General features: G+C 40.4%; 5 protein-coding genes across 7 annotated transcripts; 2 read left to right on the forward strand and 3 right to left on the reverse strand.

The window, feature by feature from the left end:
* The first annotated feature begins 572 nt into the window (after positions 1–572).
* On the forward strand, positions 573–2,700 carry phu (phurba tashi). Its single transcript, XM_068297721.1, has 2 exons — positions 573–721; positions 792–2,700. Exons 1-2 carry the CDS (start codon positions 658–660, stop codon positions 2,366–2,368), a joined length of 1,641 nt encoding a protein of 546 aa, XP_068153822.1. The 5' UTR covers positions 573–657; the 3' UTR covers positions 2,369–2,700.
* LOC137582933 (probable 4-coumarate--CoA ligase 3) lies at positions 2,559–4,435 on the reverse strand. The gene is made up of 4 exons (XM_068297722.1): positions 4,250–4,435; positions 3,784–4,178; positions 3,621–3,699; positions 2,559–3,539 (listed from the first exon to the last, which is right to left on the reverse strand). The coding sequence occupies exon 4, from the start codon at positions 3,521–3,523 to the stop codon at positions 2,576–2,578; it is 948 nt and encodes a 315-aa protein (XP_068153823.1). The 5' UTR covers positions 3,524–3,539; positions 3,621–3,699; positions 3,784–4,178; positions 4,250–4,435; the 3' UTR covers positions 2,559–2,575.
* Positions 4,436–5,228: 793 nt separating this feature from the next.
* On the forward strand, positions 5,229–14,350 carry atl (atlastin GTPase). 3 transcript variants are annotated; one of them, XM_068296145.1, is made up of 5 exons: positions 5,229–5,294; positions 11,355–11,697; positions 11,775–12,988; positions 13,058–13,124; positions 13,187–14,350. In XM_068296145.1, exons 2-5 carry the CDS (start codon positions 11,497–11,499, stop codon positions 13,331–13,333), a joined length of 1,629 nt encoding a protein of 542 aa, XP_068152246.1. In that variant the 5' UTR covers positions 5,229–5,294; positions 11,355–11,496; the 3' UTR covers positions 13,334–14,350. The 3 variants fall into 3 exon arrangements, with proteins under 3 accessions (XP_068152246.1, XP_068152245.1, XP_068152247.1); XM_068296144.1 differs by having other exon boundaries at positions 5,238–5,317; XM_068296146.1 differs by lacking the exon at positions 5,229–5,294 and adding an exon at positions 10,402–10,546.
* Positions 6,811–9,833, reverse strand: Wsck (tyrosine-protein kinase Wsck). The gene is made up of 2 exons (XM_068296143.1): positions 8,353–9,833; positions 6,811–8,291 (listed from the first exon to the last, which is right to left on the reverse strand). The coding sequence occupies exons 1-2, from the start codon at positions 9,442–9,444 to the stop codon at positions 7,005–7,007; spliced, it is 2,379 nt and encodes a 792-aa protein (XP_068152244.1). The 5' UTR covers positions 9,445–9,833; the 3' UTR covers positions 6,811–7,004.
* On the reverse strand, positions 14,248–14,769 carry MtnF (Metallothionein F). Its single transcript, XM_068296147.1, has 2 exons — positions 14,636–14,769; positions 14,248–14,567 (listed from the first exon to the last, which is right to left on the reverse strand). Exons 1-2 carry the CDS (start codon positions 14,658–14,660, stop codon positions 14,410–14,412), a joined length of 183 nt encoding a protein of 60 aa, XP_068152248.1. The 5' UTR covers positions 14,661–14,769; the 3' UTR covers positions 14,248–14,409.
* Positions 14,770–15,886: the final 1,117 nt, after the last annotated feature.

The following is a 15,886-nucleotide window of genomic DNA, read 5'->3' on the forward strand; positions in this document are numbered from 1 at the left end:
AGACGAGCTGTTCGTAAGGTGGAAGGGGACAGAGACGTAGGCGAAGACGAATGGGTCGGGGACGGGGACGGGTAGAGCGCTAATGGTGATAACATTTGTACTTTGGAAAAAACAGAAAAACAGTTTTTGAAAACACAAATACAAACACAAACAGACGTCCCAGAGGTATACAGTGAAAACTCGGAAGTGAGATTCTATAATCATATTTAAATTTGATCATTGGGAATAGTTTTCAATTCACATATTACAAGGACTTAAAATAATATTCTAGCATTTTCAGTATTTGTACGTAGTTTTTAAAAAATAATGCTAAAATTTATAAAAATACATATTTTTAAAGAATGATAAAATTTTAAGGATCATTATGTAAATATAGAATAGAATTGTCGTAAAGTAGGTATTTATTGCGGAAAGGGGTTTCACTGTTCGGCAACATACGAGCAATAACAGGCAAGACGCCGCATTGAGATTCTTCCCTCATTATCAGTCATGGTGACTTGCGATGGCGGCGACCTGTTATAAAATTCCTAAATTGAGTCCCAGAACCCTATAAATAGCGCAGGTCTCGTGCGAGTTGTCTATTAGTGGCTCTTGAAACGTGACCGATTGCGTACAGACAGGCAGAACAGTTGTCGGACAAGCACGGAGCACGGATTGATGATGATGCTGTCATACCTGATATTGGTTGGTCTGATGACTCTGGTTGTTGTTAGCGGGAATGGTAAGTTCAAGTGGTAAAAGTGAGGTAACTCATGTAACTGTACTTATGCAATTTTGTTACATTTTTCCAGTTTGGACCACTCGAGATGCCGAGCGTGCCATGCATCCAGTATTTTCCCTGACCGATAATTCACGCCATAAACGTGCCATGCCTCTGATCAACTTTGACGCCTACAAAACCGAGGAGAACTATGCCGAGTATTGGGAGACAATGGCCCATCAAACGCTGGAACAGCAGCTTGAGAGCAAAATGCGTGTTAATACCCAAATGGCAAAGAATGTGATGCTCTTTTTGGGCGATGGCATGTCCATACCCACTATAACAGCCGGACGCGTGTATTTGGGAGGCGAAGAGAAGCAATTCTCGTTTGAGCAATTCCCCTATGTGGGTCTAAGTAAGACCTATTGTGCAAATATGCAGGTGGCTGACTCAGCGTGCACTGCCACAGCCTATCTTGGCGGCATTAAGGCTAACTACGGCACTGTAGGAGTCAGTGCGGCTGTTCACAATAAAGATTGCCAGGCCCAAGCTGATCGCTCGCATCATGTGGCCTCGATAGCAGCGTGGGCTCAGCAGCAGGGAATGGCCACGGGCTTTGTGACCACCACCTCAGTCACACATGCATCACCGGCCGGGGTTTATGCCCATATAGCGCATCGGAATTGGGAAAACGATGCAGAAATTATAAGCGATAATGGTGATCCGACCATCTGTCCTGATATAGCCTATCAGCTGATTCACGGGCAAGTGGGACAAAAGCTAAATGTGATAATGGGTGGAGGACGCGAGAATTTCTTGCCCCAGACGGCACGAGATCGAATTGGAGCACCCGGCAAGCGTTTGGATGGAAGAAATCTCATCGAAGAATGGCAACGTCAGCATACCAACAGTGCACACTTTGTGCAGACGAGAAGTGAACTTCTGAAGCTATCGAATCGGACCAGCCGAGTATTGGGCTTGTTCGCCCCCTACCATATGCCCTACCATCTCGATTCGTTGGAGGCAGATGCCGAGCAACCCACTTTGGAGGAAATGGTTCAAACAGCAATGAGTATACTGGAACGTCAGAGCGCTGGCCGTGGTTATTTTCTCTTTGTAGAGGGCGGACGCATAGATCATGGCCATCATGACACTTTGGCCCTGCGAGCCATTGACGAGACCGCTGAATTTGACAAGTCAGTGAAATGGGCCCGCACGCACAGCAGCACGGAGGACACTTTAATTGTCGTTACGGCTGATCATTCCCATACCATGTCTCTGGCTGGATACTCCAGTCGCAAAAACGATATCTTTGGCATCAACAATGGCCAACTGGCAGACGATGATCTGCCCTATGCCACGCTCAGCTATGCCAACGGCCCCGGCTATGCCAGCAACTATTTGCGTGAGGGAGGAGCCGTAAAGCGAAAGAATCTACGCTCCATCAACATGAAGAACAAGGACTTTATGTTTCCCAGCACAGTGCCCCTGGAGTCGGAGACTCATGGCGGCGACGATGTGGCCGTCTTTGCCAGTGGACCGTATTCTCAGCTGTTTACGGGCGTCTATGAGCAGCATTTCATTCCACATGCAATGGGCTATGCCTCGTGTCTCAGCGATAAGCGCAATATGTGCTTGGACAGTGGAGTGACGCGGCGACCAAAATGAGTTTAAATTTAAGGGGAAATACTCTAGGGACTACAACATTAGAACAATTAATGACCAACAGTAATTATGTTGTATGTATTAATACACAAAGTAGGTTAATTAGCTATAAAAACTGGGCGGACTTTTTAAAATACACAAGTAATTAGAACATTTCCAAACAAAATCAAACCAAAAGCTACTAATATGGAACTATTATTGTTTTATACTCTATTTATCAACTGCAATCATCTTCTTCAACTTAGTTATCTGTTCTTTGACTTCTCGACGCAGCACCTTTCCATTATAATTTTTTGGTACTGCATCAACAAAATAAACTCCTCCATATAGATGCATATAGTCCGCATCAATAGATTTTGCCACTTGCTCCTTGACATGTTCCTCGTCCAACGAATGGCCATCCTTGGGAACAATCATTGCTGCGGGTGCATCACCCAAAAGCTCATCATAGATACCCACCACACAAACTTCCTTGACATCGGTCATTTGGGCCACAACAGCTTCGATCTGATTTGGCCAATATTGAAATCCCTTGCATTTGCAAATATCTTTTTTGCGATCCACTATATACAGATTATTGTGTTCATCAAAGTAGCCAATGTCCCCGGTATGAAACCATTCCAGATCATCGTAGGTCTTTTGTGTCTCCAAAGGATTGTCATAGTAACCGCCCCATTTGGAGCTACCACTGTGTATGTAGATTTCACCCACTTCATTGAGTCCAAGATTTTCACCTTCGTCGGATACAATGCGACCACGACGACCGGGCAATAGTTGGCCCACAGAATTTCCATAATTCAAATAACCACCCGAAATTGCCCCAATCTCGGTGGAACCGTAACCATAAATCACAAATGCCAATTTCGCCAGCTCCTGCATTTTCTGCAGAGTTTCCGTCGCTATCCATCCACCTGAAATAAAAAGTACTCGCACGGTAGAGAAACGCTCAGGAGTAGCTAGCGGGCAAGCAACAAGCTCCGAGACATAGCTGGGTCCCAGGGCAATCATATTGATCTTGTATTTGCCAATTAGCTCCAACAAATATTCACTAGTATTAGATTGATCAGTTATGATGCGAGTACATCCAACAGCAGTGCTAAGAAGCATTTGCTGCAGCCCCGAAAACCAATCCAGGCCAGAAAATGAAAATATAACCATATCGCTGGTATAAACTCTGATTGAGAGAAGGATAAGGATAAGTTATACTGCATTTGCTTTCAACATTGAAGACACTTGAGTAATTTGCCATGCATACCGCCTTTGGTAGACCCGAAGTTCCCGAAGAGCACAGAATGGCCATGGTTTGACTCTCACCCAATGTCAAAGATTGTGGTCTAAAAATGTAAATTAATTACTTCTCTTTTCTACTTTTAATTTAGATTTAAACAACATTTCAAGAGAAATCCGTAGTTACTTACTCATAAAAGAATTCCGTATTGGTTGGTTCTAGCAAATCTTCCACATGTGATACACCATTCACTTTTCCTGTTAATGTTATCAATTCGGGATGCCAGGACATGCTGGCGTTCTTTATCTTCTCAAAGTCAATGTCATCAAAAAATATGATCTTTGGTTTTGTTATAGATAAAATATGTCTTATAGTATCTTCATTAAATGTCGGATTCACGGAATGAAAAGGAGTGGCGTTAAATAAGCAACCAGAGGCCACTGCACTTTGATAGGTACTACTCCTAGAAACGATACCAATCACATCATCGGCTCCGAAATTGCGTTTCTTCAGATGTTGGACAATGCGAACCGACCAATTTAGCATTTCCCGATTAGTTGTGATTTTTCCATCAACTGCATTTATCTAATAGGGTGTACACAAAAAAATTATTCTACATATAACTAGGCCCATGGGTAGAAATTCTCAATTCTTACTTGGCAAACATTTTCGGAATGGTTCTTTAAAGCATTGTGGATTATTATGCCAACTGAACAATTCTCATGATACATTGGCTTTTTCTCTAAGCCACTCCATATTTTCTTCGATTTATCATAAGTTGATTTTGTGAATGAATCCATTTTTATTGCTTAGTACAAATCGGTGTAGCACCTTCAAGAGTGAAATTACTATAAGTTCTCTTCAAATTTGGCGCATTCGCTTAAATACTCTGGCCTGGCATTGTTTTGTCTGTTATCTGTCTTTCAAACTGCTTTTGACATCAGCAATGATTCGCATTTTTTTTGTGTTTTGTTTTGTTTGTATTTAAACATTATTAAAGCTTTAAAGCTACTTCACAACTTTGATCGTTAGACTCAGGGGTTGATGATGTAAATATGCAGCAATGGTTGAAACAAAACAAGTTTATTCAAACTTTGACCTATCGTACGATGGCGTGATAAGAGAACCCAAAATATTAACAAAGTCTAGTGTAAACTTTCTTAAAACAGTTGATTGCAACCGTTATAAAGTATAAATGTATTTTATTATTGCGATGAAAGAAGCACATGCCTCTTTAGCTGGTACTCTTATTTTTACTAGATATTTAGTAAGAATTATTTAATAAATATTTTGATGTTCGGAAAAGTTTATTAAAAAAAGAAATGTATGTCATTTTATTAAATTCAATTCAAATTTATAGCTATTAAGATATTATAAGCCTGTATAAACTTATGTTGATGAGATCTCAAAAGTTTTGTAAATTGAACATTTGGGAGAAACTTTCAAAAGTGCATTTTAAATTTGAATTTTAAAACGGCTATTTTTTAAGTGATGACAATATTGTAACGATATGTAGCTCTAATATTTTGCAACAAAAGGTGTGGCCAAATTTCGCAATTGTTCATGGCAATTTGTGATGGTACTACACCGATTGTTTGAATGTATCGATAGTTATAACATTTTCGCCAGCTCTAAAAATATTTAAAGAGAATGTACATTTTTGGTTTGCCACCTCTAATTTGTAAACGGCGAAACGCAAAAGTAAGTGGAAATTGTTTATAAAAGTGAGTAATAAATTAAATCGGCATGGTCATTGTATTTCGACTGAAGTCATGAAATTTACGCAGTTAAGGAACATGTTTGTGGGTGTTTGTGTGTGTCTCAGAGTGTGTATATGTATGTGCAACAACCAGTTCTGGTGCTTAATCTTATTCTTATTTGTATATAAGTGCGCATGTTTCTGTGTGTGTGTATGTAATAATAACAAAAACAAATTGTCTACAACATTTCAATTCAGATTCGGTCATTCTATCCTGCCCTTCAGGGCCATAAGACTCCTGCTTATTCAAACAAAAGTATGTACATACATATGTATAGCATCATTTCAGGGCCCGTAGCTGATTTATTAATAATTATTTTCTATGTATTTGTATTTGTATTTTATGGGTCGCGGTCTCTGTATTTGGTAACGTCATTCACCTTGACTTGTGCAAGGTAAACGCAAAAAACGCGTTCAAAAGTCACTTAGTGCTTCGCTTCATTGATCAAATTAAAGCATTTTCATTGTTATAAAACAAAAACATTGAAGTAAAACCACGTCGACAAGACAATTTAAGAAATTTAGCTGTGCCGCTTGTCTTATCAGCTGTTTAACAGGCCCACGTAGAAAAAGGAGATAAGCCCAATACCAATAAGCAATTGGCCACTAACCAACTGACCAAAATGTGCGTCTCGTTTGCATCTCTTGCACAGTTTTGTGACTAATAGCTGATTAATTTCGATCCTCCCTCTCATTTTCTTACTCGCTCGTCAAAAGCAATCATAATTTTATCTTGTTTGTTTTTAAACAAATCTGCACAGTTTCTCCAACTACCTATTGACAGGGGGGGACAATATGACCTTTAAACTGATTAATCGCTAATTTTTGCACATATGTACATACATATTTGTTAATATATGTATGAATGTATTTTCTATTATTAATTGTTGCTCGTGCTCAACGTTTCGCTCTATTTCAATTGTTCGCGCTCTTCTGTTGTTATTGTTGTTTTAATGCTCTCAAAAAAGAATGTTGTTGTTGTTGCTGACTTCATCTGCAGCCGTGTGCAGTTGTTTTTTATGCAATAGAATTGATTAATATTTATTACACAATTTAGCAAACATTTTGCATGCTCGCTATGGTCGCTCCGTCTCTTTTCCAACTTTCTCTCTGGGTCTTTGTTTTCATTTTCTCTGGACTTCAAATCAATTGTTTCAAGCGCGCAGCCATTTTACAAGTTTTGGTGTGAGATGAAATTTTTACCTTATTGGGTATATTAGGCAATTAGAAAGGTTATACAAAATTGAGAATGAGATTAGGAAGTCAATATTTAGAGGAGGATAAGAAGAACTTTTAAGCTTTGGCTAATTTAAAAAGCGAAGTAAAAATAAAACATCATCTAAAAATATCTCTAAAAGTGCTGCTCTGTTATGTGTATGTAGTTAATTTTTACGTTCAATAAAACGGATCTATTTAAATTTTTCTTGAATTTTTGTAGAACACAAAGTGCAATAATGGTTTTTCTTTAATTATTTGTATATATTTTCAACATACAACATTAATTTGAAATAAGTTTAGTAAACAAATTGAAAAGATATTCATTCTTTGTTCATTTGTATGGTCAATATAATTTCTTGTTTCTAACTATAAAGCTTAAACCTAATTGTTGCCTGATTGGTTTCTGTCAGTTTGGTTAGGAAATCCTATATATGTCATCCTGTGGAAGGAGCTATCTCCAACATGGGTAGATATAATGGCAGAGTGTCCAAAGCATTCATGGGTCGATCGAAGGCAAGAGCATGTCGCGGTGATGTCATCAATTGACGGACTCCAAATGCCACATCTTCAAAGCTTATTCGCTCACTCGGCTCCAGTTGCCAACAGTTAAGGAGCAGCTGATAGAGATCGCCAAAGACATAGGCTGGTTGAGCGGGACGGACTCCCGCCCGTAGTGCTTCCAGCAATTGTTGACCATTAGCCACAACGTTGGCATATGGTGTGCCACCGAGAGCACAACATTCCCAGGCCACACAAGCTAGAGCCCAGACATCGGACTTGCTAGAATGATGATGACTATTACGCAAAACTTCTGGTGCCAGCCATCGGCTTTGATCTAATTGCTGGCGATTGCTATTAATGAAATGTAGCGGTCCAAAGACACTCAACTTCAACCGGGACTCGGCCGTGACATAGACACTGTGTGAGCAGAGCTGGCGATGCACCACCTGGCAACTAGCCAAATATGACATAGCACTGGCCAGCTCATAGATCCATTGCAACACCAACTGCTCAGACAGAATGGTCAAACGCATTCCCGGACTTGGCTGACGACTCTCGATGAGACGTCTCTTTAGGCTGATTTGCTGCAACTCGAAGACCATGTAAAACCAATCTGGACTAGCTGTGATGCCACAGAAATCCAAGAGTTGGTCTTGCCTACGCAAGGCTGCCAGTTGGCGCATCTCTCGCAAGAGATGAGCCTGTGTAGGACCATTCAGGTCATCCAATGAGAGTACATGCAAAGCACAATCTTTCGCCGCTTGTCCGGCACTGGCAAGGAGATGGCCAGTGATAATTTCACCGTACCGTCCATCGCCGATCACATCGTTCACATTCAGTCGCAGGGAGTTACGTGGCAAACGTTCAAAACCGTCAACTAACTGCTCTAACTGTTGCTTAAAGTTCTCCACTGAGACTGGTTCATCTTCCACCAGGTAACCATTATTTTCGCGTTCAATAATGGGCGTTTGTAGAGTCATCTCGTGGCCATTACGACCTCGTAATCCCCGTGTCCGACACGTTTTGTAACGCAAATAGAAATAGGTAATTAGGCTGAGGAGCAGGCAACTGCCAAAGACGACACAGGTTACTGCAAGAGCTACTACCGAAGATTGTCCTTTCTCAAAGGTGGCATAACTGAAATCATCCAGTGAACTCGAATGCTGATTGTGAGAACTACGAGAATACAAAGTCTTTGTCTCACCATTAAGGGTGCTTACCTGTCAAAAGTAGATGAATCTTTATAAGTTGCTGATTGAAAACAAATTGACCGATACTTACCACTCCCAAACCAATGTGGACATGCGCCGACTCCTGCTGTTCGAGCGGGACATTGCGATAGGGACCGTAGCGCTTATCATCGCCAACGACAAAGTGACGTGTGCGATTATCTTGCGGGCGATCGTAGTCCAATTGTGCCGCTATATAATAGTTCGCTCCATTCACTTGAGACTCATCCCAGTTGTTTAAAAGATGCTCATCGAAAGGCCGCTGCAGTGCATCGTTGACATACTCGACTATGACGAGTAACTTGCTCACTGGTCCATTGTCATTTCGTATTGGTGCCAGCTCTATGGTTATCGTTTGCTCAGAACGTGAGAGTATTTTTGGTTGGGCAGGAGGTGGACTGGGAACACCCACCTTAGTTGTCGCCATCAATGTAGCTTGACCACACTCACTCTGGACGCCACGCTGATCGGCACACATAGCTCTCACACTTATGTTATATTGTGTCGCCGGATGTAAATCCGTAATCTCAAATTGCGTTTCCGTACTCTGTACCAGAAACTCTGGTTGCGGAAACGCAGGCAATGCAGAATATGTATGCAGCATTTGAGATTGTATGAGAAAATTAGCAATTCTCTGGGCAGGCAAGCCCGCCATGGCCTCAGCACCACCGGCCAGAAGCAATTTCTGCTGATCATATGCATCCCATGCCAGAGTCAGACTGTTCTCACTACTGTTCGCCACACGCAAATGATGTGGAGCTGGCTGCCTCAACAGAGTGGTGGAATAATACGAATGGACGCCGATGCCTCCACAATATTGAGCCTTATTGGCCAGACATCGGGTATTACACAATTGTTCATCCTGCCGCTCTTGCGCCTCCAGTTGATTGGCACAAAAACATTTCTCGGCGGCCAAAACGGCATATCGATTGCCCTGATGCTCACAAATCTCGATGCATGTTTGCGGTGTCTTGGCATAAACCGATTCCTTAAGAAGATCCGTGCGTGCCGTATAGCAACCGACATAAAAGTAAACTGGCTCCTCCTCATCCACATTGAAGGCCATGCCAGGGCACACGGTGCTAGCCAGCAGCAGGCAGAACCACATGCACCAGCATGGGCGGTGTCCCAGTCGAAGTTCCATTGCTCACTGATGGCTGCTAATCGTTGGGGTGCAGCTGCTGCTGCTGCTTCTGCTTTGGCTGTATTTAAGCTAATTAAACACTCTGGTTTAGGGTTCCTTCTTTGCTTTTTTTTCGTTGTTTTTTCGTATGGATGGGCTACTGCTTAATTTAAACAAATTAAACGTTTCTGTTTCGTTTATTTTCTCTTGCTTTGCCGCGATTCAACATTTTCTTTTTTTTTTTATGTTGGTTGGCTCAGAACTCAGTCGGACTTGCTGCTGCTCAATTCGAATTCGTTCGCTGTTGTTGTTGTTCTTTCTGTTGCTCTCGGCAACCATTTCCAGTTGACTAATCGCTCTGCCGACTCCGACTGCGGCAGCGTTATGAGAACCTTTTGTGCTGTTGTTTACATCTGTATGTTTTGGGGGCCAGCAAGTTGGAGCAACAGAGATAACCCTAGGTGGTTGTTGTGATCTTATTGAGTACGGCTTATATGCATGTACATATACACCTGTCTTTGTCGCACACCTGTTTGACCAGCTTAGCGGCGCTGATGGCGTTGCCACCATAACAAAAAATATTTAAACAAAACCCGCCAACAATCAAGTAATGAAATAGATAAAATACCTAAAGTTTAAATTGAAATTGAGCCGCCTTAAACTTACATTAAATTAGGTTTAAATTTCCAGCTAATTCAACAACAGATTAACAATTCTGTATATACATATGTATGTAGATCAAGTTGATCGCAACAGGGTATTGAAATTCTTGCATACAAATATCTTTACCTGCCAGCAGCTGCTGCTTTCTCTCATTCATCACCTGTGTTGGCCAAAGAGCTCACTCTCTCTCTGTCTCTGTGTCTTTAGCCAATATTCTCTCTCTTTCACCGCTGTGCGGCGATTTGACTTGTTGCGTGTTCTGCAGTTTAATTTGGTTGACGGTCGCGCTGGTCGCTGCTGCCGCTGCCTGCTGATTCTCTTGCTTTTCTAATTCAATTCAATTAAAACCAACAAACATAATTTTTATTTTGGGTGACAAACGCGTGTCTGGCATAAATCCATGGTGTTTGTGTGTATATACATTTGTTACGTGCTAATATAAAAGTGTAGACAAACAAAGGTATATATATCGGTATTTGGTTTTTGCTTTAACCATATTCATACGTCTCCAATAAGAGAGTTACCTGTCAATGATCAACTGCTGTTGCGTAGAAGACTTTGGTCAACCGAAAAGTTGTCGACGTCACCATAGAGCAGCGAATCGTCATATAAATTCAATTCAATTTATTTAGTGAAAACAAAACTCTCATACATACGGATATATTTGTCTTTCTTATAGAGTATATCACGTAGTTCAAGACAAACACATTTACACACAAGTAAATTGTGTAAATAAACATTTAAGCTGTGCTCAAAGGTACAACAAAATAGATTGTTTCTCATGTCTCCCTTCCCTTAATAAAATTTGAGACCTTTTGAATTATATTACTTTAAAATTTAAACATAATTCAAAAATAACACTTAGTTTGCCATAAAACTGATTAAATTGTCAATACACAGATTTACATACATACATACATATTCATCCTCCATTTACATCGGTCCCAGACGGAACTGATGCTAAAGTAGCGCATATTTGAATTTATTTTTGGCCACCTCTCATAATTGCAGGCCTCTGCTTATGTCTGTATTGTGACTGTGCCAAATTTAAATGAACTTATTGAAACATTTGTGTGGCGAGAGATGGGTATGGAGGGGCAACAAAACTTGCGCAATTAGTGGGTACTACCACAGTTCGGTTCTCTTTGAAATTTAGAAGAATATGGGCTAACTAACAAAGCAACTATTGTTTTAATATTAAATACTTGTAGTTTAAAATTATAATTTTCTAGCAAAATTTTTAAAAATTCATTTTTTTGCACATGCAGGAAGGAGACTTCCATACCTTGAAGCAGAAAAAGTTTTAAACTTGAGACGCACATAAATACATCAGAATACCCAATACTCCAAGAGAAGTAAAGTCCGAGAAACACAGAGTGGGTGAGAGTGGACAAGAGGCAAACAAAACACATGGCAATGGGTGGCTCGGCTGTGCAAGTGATCAATGCATCCGAGGAGCACACATTTGTGCTTAACGAGGATGCATTGAGTGAGGTGCTCATGAGGGAGGAGGTTAAGGATCGATTCGTTTGTGTCGTTTCTGTCGCAGGAGCATTCCGTAAAGGCAAGAGTTTTCTCTTGGATTTCTTCCTTCGCTACATGTACTCAAAGGTAAAAAAAAAACCCAAACTCAAAAAACAATGCAAATTTAAAATTACAAATCTAATTATTTAACAATCTTTTTATAGTATGTACGAAAAGATGTGACTGATTGGCTGGGTGATGAAACGGAACCTTTAGCAGGCTTCTCGTGGCGCGGGGGCTCGGAACGTGATACTACCGGTATTCTCATGTGGTCTGATATTTTCCTGCATGATTTTCCCAACGGTGACAAAATTGCCATCATTTTACTCGACACACAGGGTGCATTCGATAGCCAGAGCACAGTGCGAGATTGCGCCACAGTCTTTGCTCTCAGCACTATGCTCTCATCCGTACAGATCTACAATCTCTCACAGAACATACAGGAGGATGACCTGCAACATCTCCAGCTGTTCACCGAATACGGCCGCCTGGCGCTGGCCGATACCGGCAAGAAACCATTCCAGCGTCTACAGTTTCTTGTCCGCGACTGGAGTTTCCCGTATGAGGCGGAATACGGTGCCATGGGCGGCGATAAAATACTAAAGCGTCGCCTGGAAGTTTCCGATAAGCAGCATCCTGAACTGCAGTCCCTGCGGCGCCACATCTCATCGTGCTTCACAGAGGTAGCATGCTTTCTAATGCCGCATCCTGGCCTCAATGTGGCGACAAATCCACAGTTCGATGGCCAGTTAAAGGACATCACGCCCGAGTTTAAGAACAGTCTTCGCACGCTTGTACCCATGCTTTTGGCGCCGGATAATCTCGTCTGCAAGGAGATTAGCGGCCAACGAGTTCGGGCACGTGATCTCATCCAATACTTTCAGTCATATATGAATATCTACAAGGGAAACGAGCTGCCGGAGCCCAAGAGCATGCTGGTAGCTACCGCTGAGGCCAATCATTTAACCGCTGTTGCTGCCGCCAAGGATCTGTATAATCAACTCATGGAAGAGGTATGCGGCGGCACGCGACCGTACTTAAGCACCGCCCACCTGGAGACGGAGCATTTGCGAGTCAAGGACAAGGCAATGTTTCAATTTGCCGCTAAACGAAAAATGGGCGGTGAGGAGTTCACTGAAAAGTTTCGTCAACAACTGGACGAGGACCTGGAGGAGGTCTTTGTCAATTACAGAGCGCACAATGAAAGCAAGAACATCTTCAAGGCGGCACGCACGCCAGCTGTTTACTTTGCCTGTGCTGTCATTATGTACATTGTCAGCGGGATCTTTAGCCTGGTGGGACTGTATACATTTGCCAATTTCTGCAATCTGGTTATGGGCGTGGCCCTACTGACACTCGCACTGTGGTCTTACATTAGGTAAGGGTTAATCGAACTTTAATCTTCAAAATGTAAACGTTTACTGCATTGGCCGGTTTTATATTACAGATACAGCGGCGAGTTGAGCGACTTTGGTGGCAAGCTGGATGATTTTGCCACGCTTCTGTGGGAGAATGTATGTAACGACATGGGAATTCAAATTTGTGTCACTTTAAAAACTTCTTATCTTTTTTCTAGTTTATGCGTCCCATTTACCAGGGCTGTATGGAGAAAGGCATACAACATGCGGCCACACATGCAGCCGAGGCTGCTGCTGGCAGTGGTCGGGGCTATCGTTCTCAATCTTCGGTCAATGCTTCCAACGGCAAGGTGAAACGTTCATGAGAATACGCCAGTGCAGCGCAATTGGCGCCGCCACCATCATCAGCAACAACAGCAGCAACAACTAACAGCAGCAATAGTAACAACAATAATAATAATAATAATAACAACAATGTCGCATATAAATCGGCAAGAGTTAAGAATCTTACAACTTGCAATGTCAGCAATAGTGGAGCCAATTTTTTCCAAAACATTTGGCACAAATTAACAGTCTCCAGCTCTGCATCTTCGTCCATGCCCCCCACCTCTCCCACCTTCAGCTCTAATTCGAACTCTAGCAGTCGCAAAAAACGTAAATCGAAACGTAATTAAAAAAATTCATTTGGCGAGGTCCAAATCCCTTCCAACGGGGGTGTGTCTTATCTTTAAGTTGTATAGATGGTTAAAACAGCACCTTACATTTAAAAACAAAAAAAAACACCACAAAAATTTAGCTATTAATTACCCTTAAAGGAAATTGTTTTTTATATACATATATATTAATTGCATTAATATTGATCTGTAGTTGGTCTACTATATACATTTATATCTGATAAGAGTAAGTGCATCCCTAGTAAGTGGCTCTTTTAAATTGTTCTTTTTTATACGTCTCTCTATGAAGCAAGCCTGAAATTTAACGCTGTAATATAAAAAAAATCGCTAACGAATTTAAAATTTGTTTAATTTTTTACTTTATGCCCAACTATATTTGTCTTGCCCTTTTTTTTCTTACGTTTTGCTGTAGAAATATGTACAAAAAAAAAAAAAAAAACACAAGAAAACGAAATGAAAAATTCTGTTAAGCACTGTGTTGTTGGCTTGTCTGTGAAGCGCCTCATTTTGCAAACTATAGTTTTTGTTAATTATATTAAAATGAATTCTTTAAAATGAAATCAAAACATTGCCACCCATTTCGAAACGAACACAATGCGGCGCAATGCTGGGTACTAGGTCTTTTAGTAAGAAGTAAATAATCTATTTGGTTTTGTTTGAACAATAAATGTGTATCATTAATAGCTCATTAGAAGTTATGGCCATAAAGTCAAATGCGTAATTTCTTGTGTTGTTGGAGTCATTTGGGTGCGGTCCAGTCCAGTCGTTTACTTTTTATCGCTGCCACAGCATTTGCCGCCATCAGGAGCTCCCTTATCGCAGCATCCACCCGATCCGGATGAAGGTTTTGAGGCATTGCAACCGCATTTGCCAGGCACACGGCATTTGCAGCCCTCACAGCATTTCTCTGCGGTACATTTACAATCTGCGAATGAAATTTAACAGAAATAGCTAAAACTTTTCCTTAATTTTGCTTTAATTATATCCACTAACCCTTTTCACAACCAACGCAAGGCATTATTTTTCACGACTTACACGCACCGTACGCCAAATGGACACGTAATGAATAGATATATCTTTAAATGTGTATAAATATAGAGATCTAATTGCTGCACTGACATTTAAAGAGTAGGGGATTTGACATTTGTGTCAGAGCTTTTACACGCATGCGCTACTTTATTTACACACTAAGGATATCGATATGAAATTAAAAAAATGCCTAGAGAAGGACCGTAGGCATGGGCGTAGCCTTTAAAAATTATTTCGTAACTCATATATTATTTTGTTTACTTTCTTTAGGAAATACATATATTAATTTATATATTTCTGTAAACTTAACGTTTTAATGAAAATCAGAATTAGCTTACCAGAATAAGGACAAATATGACTTTTGTCATTAGAAACTATAACCCATATAAAGGACATACGAATAGCTCCGAGTTGAGATGAGATTTGAGAAATCATTGCATACTTTTAGGCGTTTAAGATGAACCTCGGATGGCGGATGTCATTTTTCCCCAAATTTCATGTCGTTTGGATATATGTATGTACATACATAATATTAACACGTTCTTTCACAAAAATTTCCCCAATACTTTTTAAAAGATCTTGTAAATACATTTAATTTAAATTTATTAATTTTTCACGGTTTTTTGTTGAAGTTTTGTGTTGCTAGGTTCAACATTAAATATGAAAGATTTCGATCGCTTGCTGTGTGTGTATGTGCGGCTTAAACTAACAAATACATACGATCCATCCCAACCCCCATATAATTATTATTCGGTTACATTTGATTTCAATAACCTGTGTTTGTCCACATTTGTGTTGCACCTAGGGACAACGTTCTCTATATGCATCTCACTCCTCTTCTCTAGACTCTTAAGTTCTAAATGACATATTCATCCACATTATAGACATGAACTAATAAAATTCTGTCATTTTTGTTCTTCGTGTTTTTTTTTTTTTTTTGTTTTTCTTTTTTTGTGTGTGTTTTCGTCGTTCAGCAATTTACATAGATAAGTGTTACACATCAAATATTTAAAATTTTTTAGTTATATTATAAATATATATATATATTTAATAATATCTGTTCAATTCTAACGTATCGGTAATAGTGCCATTTGGTGGGGGTATTTTAAATAGTGTTTGCTTTTGGGATCTTATCGTTCAGGAGCGGGAAGTCTTTAGGGTTTGGTATAGTATAGTATAGTATAGGTAGTGAAGTAAGCAAATGTTCTTAACAAG

The sequence above is a fragment of the Drosophila tropicalis genome, unplaced genomic scaffold (assembly GCF_018151085.1).
Source record: "Drosophila tropicalis isolate 14030-0801.00 unplaced genomic scaffold, ASM1815108v1 contig_859, whole genome shotgun sequence".
In the NCBI taxonomy this organism is placed as follows: Eukaryota; Metazoa; Arthropoda; class Insecta; order Diptera; family Drosophilidae; genus Drosophila; species Drosophila tropicalis.